The sequence below is a fragment of the Ascaphus truei genome, chromosome 7 (genome assembly GCF_040206685.1).
Source record: "Ascaphus truei isolate aAscTru1 chromosome 7, aAscTru1.hap1, whole genome shotgun sequence".
Classification (NCBI taxonomy): Eukaryota; Metazoa; Chordata; class Amphibia; order Anura; family Ascaphidae; genus Ascaphus; species Ascaphus truei.
The window spans coordinates 40,335,396-40,341,008 of NC_134489.1; the positions used below are offsets into that span (position 1 = coordinate 40,335,396).

Sequence of the window (5,613 nt, forward strand, 5' to 3'; positions counted from 1 at the left end):
TTCATATAGAGCCATATTTTCCCATTGGAAAGCGCTTCACAATTCCAACATAACACACGGTGTGTAGCGCTTTACAGGCAAAAACCCTGCCCCGCGAAGTTTACAATCTAATGTGCTGCCTGAAGCACAGGGACATGAAGCTACTTAGCCCCCGGAGCTGACACTTGGATTTGAACACAGCTCCCCTGCTTCAGGGACAGCGCCTTTTACTCACTGAGATGCTCCTACACCCAGAGTACCCCAAAAGGCAGGACTGGCCAACTCCAATGCTCAAGGGCCCACCAACAGGTAACAGGTCAGGTTTCCAGGATATCCCTGCTTCAGCACAGGTGGCTCAGTTCTTCGACTGAGTCACTGATTAAGCCACCTGTGCTGAAGCAGTGACACTCTGAAAACCTGACCTGTTGGTGGCCCTTGAGGACTTGTGTTCACCCCACACCCCGACAAAAGGGAACAGAAATTAAAGAAACGTAAGAAAACCCCCTCGACACGAACGTCCTTCCAGCTAGGAACCCCACTGTCCTGCATTGTACTTTGTCTGTGGGCACAGGACAGGCACTAAAAGAACATAATACAGCACATGTCCCAGTATTAGCTGTCGCCTCCACCACTGGAATAACCATAATAACATATTATGTGGCACATGTCTGCATAGTGTCTGAGCTGAGAGCTGGGTGATTGTCCTGTGCTGGGCACATTATAACAGGGCCTTTTATTCCTCAATGCTCTGCTGTGACTTGTAGAGATGTTCATTGAATTGGGACTTCACTGTCTGGAAAAGTATTCTGCTTTTGTGTGGGAGCTTGAAGCTGCAGGATATCTTTGCAGAAGGAGGGACTGTGCTGCCCCTGATTGCTGCTAAATCACATTAAGGCTGGGACACATATCAAAGCTCCCCTGTAGGGACAGCACTTTAGGGTAATAGTAGACCCCAAGAGGTATTGGTGTGACTGGCTGGTGTGGCAGTCACTCACATCTCTGCCCCTCCCCTCTCCTGTATATAAAGGAGGCTGTTGAGTGCGGAGCTCACAAGACCCAGAGCTCACAGCATTGCAAGTCAACCTGACAGATACAGCATCCCTGATCCCTCAAAGCTGCCACAGGATTACAAATGGTTGTTCAAATCTGTACTAGCCAGCAGCAGCAGAGCAGCAAGATGTCTGAGATGGGCCACCAGCAGCAGAAAGTGGAAGCCAACATCTTGGTGCTTGGGGCAGAGAATGTGGGCAAATCTGGTGAGTTTCAGCATCTCTAGTATTAATGTCACCCCCATGTCATTTGCTAGGTTGGCAAAGTTGTATCCCTTATATTACACAGTGGGTATATACATACATATATATATTCCATATTCACTTTGTCCCCTATATACTATTCTACTCCTCCTAGGGTTTTGAGCCATGATATCCCTAAGCTTCTTTTTATTTCGATGTGTAAATCAATCCGGACATTTCTCATGTTAGTAATAATAAAAGCCCAAAATGCTGCTTCCCCTAAAACAGCCCATCCCAGCCCAATCCTTCCAGTGAGATCAGAATGTTTTTATCGAGGGCAGCACTCACCCCCTGTGTAGGATGGGGGCAGCACTCACCCCCTGTGTAGGATGGGGGCAGCACTCACCCCCTGTGTAGGATGGGGGCAGCACTCACCCCCTGTGTAGGATGGGGGCAGCACTCACCCCCTGTGTAGTGTCCTTGGCTGATTGGGATTTCTCTGTAAATTAATTAATTTTTCTTTTCTCTTTATTTTGCAGCCCTCACAGTCCGCTTCCTGACCAGACGGTTTATTGGAGAATATGTTGGGACAGGTAAGCGTGAGCCTGAATATTTTATGTACAGCCAGTGTACACTGCAGTGCTATACAGGGATATCTATGTGTATATCTATCTCAGCCGTGCTCAGTTTGCTTTACCAAACACTATTGAAAGGGTTCTGCTTCTTTGGCATTAGTCTGGAAGGTATTGCTACTACTGATACTTGTATATACTGATATACTTGTATTATTTTACTAGTTAAAAAAGACATCTTTGTAACTTCTGTTAAGAATATATTGTGTATTTTAATTTAAAGGTTTCCTATGACTGTAATAGTACTAATTATTATTTAAATTTGAGACTATTTTGTATGATATATTATAGATCAGATAGCACACATATAGTTTATACAACTAGAATAAGAACTGGGAGACTTTTCTGAAACCTAATTTGCACTTTTCCGTTTCCGCAGAATCTATATACACGCACAATGTGACCGTGGATGGTAGAGAAACCTGTTTCAGCATCTGGGACTCTGTGTATCCACAGGTGGGTCCCACTTTCCAAAAACCTGTACTTTGTGTTTCTCAACCCGTTTGTTGCCAGTAGGACCTGCATTGCTGTATTTGCTCTCAGCTGGTTTATATATTGTCTATACTCACAGGGGCCACATGGCAGGTACAGCACAGAGAACACCATTTCTCGTTTGTGCCCTGCAGATATTCTTGGTTGGATTTGCACTGAATTAATAAAGTGATGTGTGGTGTTAGTGTGCAAAACATCCGTTACAAGTGCTTGCACTAAAGCAGGGGAGGCCAACTCCGGTCCTGAAGAGCCACCAACAGGTCACATTTTCAGGATGTGTTGCCTTCAGCACAGTCAGGTCAATCATTATGACTGCACCCCATTTTGCTGAAGCAGGGGGTATCCTGAAAACCTGACCTGTTGGAGGACTGGCGTGGGCCACCCCTGCACTAAAGTGTCCCACGTAAATGAGTATGACCGTTACTTTTGGTTGAAGGAGATGCTTGATTATAAGGACACGGCCTCCTGAAGCTGGTGAATCCACATTAAAAGTCACCCTTGTGCTCGAGGTATCAAAATCAAATTGTAAGCTCTTCAAGACAGACTTGTTGTGCCTGCAACATTCCAAGTGCAGCTGTGCAAACATTTTTGACTAACTAAGGCTATGCTAGCTGATGTTCTAAGCATAGTGCCACATGGTGATATTAACGTGTGCTTCTTTCCCATCGCAGAATGCCTGCATACAGAGCTGTGTTAGTGAGGAGCAGCTCCGCTGGGCTGACGGTCTCATCCTGGTCTATAGCATCTGTGACCGCGACAGTTTCGATGTGGTAAAGCAGCAGCTTCAGCGCGTCCGCCAGCTGAAGAAACGCCACGGGTCCGCCCCGGTCATCATCGTGGGCAACAAGAGGGACCTGCAGCACAGGCGAGAGGTGACCAGCGAGGAGGGACGCCTCCTGGCCCTGTCCACGGACTGCGGCTTTTTCGAGATCTCGGCGGCGGAGACCTACCACGGCTCACTGGTGGTCTTCCACCAGCTGCTGGAGTCGGTGAGGGAGATCAAGAACTCTAGCAAGAAGAATGCCGGGCTTAAGGGCATCGTCCGAAGCATGTCTGCGGTCTTCGGGAGGAGGAGGACGGAGTGAGGCGGAGCACTCAGAACATTGCCCAGACACCCATGTGGTTTCTTGTCAGTATACTCTCTGTTGGACTTTATAGTCAGCAAACCATAGCTTGGTTTGGTCCATTTGAGGCCAGCTAGAAGAAACGGGGATGGCGCACTTTGTTGGCTGGGGCTCTAGTGACATTCCCTCCATTGGTTTTCCAGGGGTAGAGCATGTCGCCATGAACTTGTTGTACGGGGACATGTTGCTCGTTCCGCTGGGGTCATATACTCCACCGGCCAGGACACGGACAGAGTCCCCCCTGATGTTCCACTGGGCGCAGGACAGGATTCCACTGCCGCAGCAGTTTTCCATTGTCCGTTGACAGTCTGCCTGTGCTATGGAAGTGCAGTGACTCGGTGAAATTCGGACTGTCATGCAATCCTTTTAATGTATCCTGCTGACACAGGGAATATTAACATGCTGGAGTCTGTTAATGTGTGCCCTGAATCAGCTTATGCTCCTGTTTTTGTCATTGGCTCAGATGGGTTATGGTAGAATATTCTCAGGAGCTGCAGTACATGGGGCATTGGGGCACTTATAGGGCTAGTAGACTATTTAACCCACCATGATAACCATGTGTCAGTCCAGCTGAGCTTCTTGCCAACCACAAGAGCTGCCCAGACCACAAGCCTTTGTGGACTGTACAAAATCCTGGTAGTTTAAATATGTGCAGGTGGATTGCTGCCATCTTGGTACAGCCCAGAGCGATGGTGAGGGGTTCAGCTGTGTACCAAGCCCAGTGTATTGAGGGAAGTATAGTATTTGGAAGAACATTGCTCAGGGGGGGTATTATTTGCACTATGAGGGGGAGGGTAAGTAGAGGGATGTTGGGCCAGGGGTGGGCAACCCCAGTCCTCTTCGACTGAGCCACTTGTGCTGAAGCAGGGATATCTCAAAAACCTGACCTGTTGGTGGCCATTGAGGACTGGAGTTGCCCACCTCCTGTATTAGGCTCATACTGAATAAATCATTGTTACTGTGAGTGACAGAGAATACTTGCATGTGACACTATATATAGAATGTTTGCATTCACTCAAACCCATGCAAAAAAAGAAACTATTTATGTTCTTCCCGTTGTTCTTTAAAACTACAATGCTGCATCAATCAACTGTATCAACAACACACCCACAATCCCTAAACCAGGTATGCCCAGGCCATCTCTAAAGCTCTTAACTACCCTATGTTTTCATTTACAGTCACACTAACACAGCAGCCTCGGTATAGCTGGGCTGGAGCAGAGTTATAAGAGTAGGAATGATATTATCCTGGAGGCAGCCATCTTAAATGTAACCGTTTCAAAATATGGGGGGTTTTCACCAAGGTGGCTGCAGCGTTTTTACTTTTATAAAGCTGCAATGTGAGGAGACAGTGTTATCAGAAAATGTATATTTTAACACCGTTTGAGCAAATGCATCTATTTTGCTTTTAAATAAAATGTTAATTTTGTTACAAAAAAAAAACCCACAAGTATTACTGTCCAACTCTATCGGGATGTTAGTGGGGTTTCATGCATTTTCCTGCATTTTCCTATCTGCAGTGAAAATTGACCATTTTGTAAACCTACACAAACGCTTTAAAACCCACTAAATGATCCCAAATCCTAAGAAGCTGCAGATTTTCCAGGATGTGGCGTTACACTCCTCTCTCTGTAATGAGATATGTTGTATACATGTTAAATATATCCGTGTACGGATGTACTGTAAATAGATCCTACTAAATTATTTTCAGGTCTGTGGGGTCGGGACATGGCTGTTTACACTAAGGGATCGTTTTCCCTTTTCTCCTTGCACATGTAAATGATATTTATGAAAAGTGTTATTTTTGAAGCAAATAAAAGTTTGACGTTGAAAATGTAAAGTCCTACGTCTTTGTGTTCAATCCGCTTCCCACAATAAACCATCCTAAGGTCCCCCTCACTCCGTCCAAAATTACAGTGACCATGTTGTTGGGGCCCTGAGTATAATCATAGATTCTCTGCCCTATAGACAAAGTCCTACTCAGTATGCTGGATAAGCTTCCTTCAAATGGATGGGGCTGAAATATATACCAGCACGGGGACATCGGAAGGGGTTTTATGGGATAGCTCCACTTAGTAGATATGAGCCAATGTATATAGGGAGGGGTATTAGGGATATCCCTGCTTCAGCAATCGGTGGCTCAGTCAAAGATTGA

At 46.1% G+C, this 5,613-nt stretch overlaps 1 protein-coding gene across 1 annotated transcript; it reads left to right on the forward strand.

Moving 5' to 3' along the window:
• Window positions 1-1,005: 1,005 nt before the first annotated feature.
• On the forward strand, window positions 1,006-5,284 carry LOC142499065 (ras-related and estrogen-regulated growth inhibitor-like protein). Its single transcript, XM_075607880.1, has 4 exons — window positions 1,006-1,235; window positions 1,751-1,804; window positions 2,223-2,299; window positions 3,007-5,284. The coding sequence occupies exons 1-4, from the start codon at window positions 1,112-1,114 to the stop codon at window positions 3,418-3,420; spliced, it is 669 nt and encodes a 222-aa protein (XP_075463995.1). The 5' UTR covers window positions 1,006-1,111; the 3' UTR covers window positions 3,421-5,284.
• Window positions 5,285-5,613: the final 329 nt, after the last annotated feature.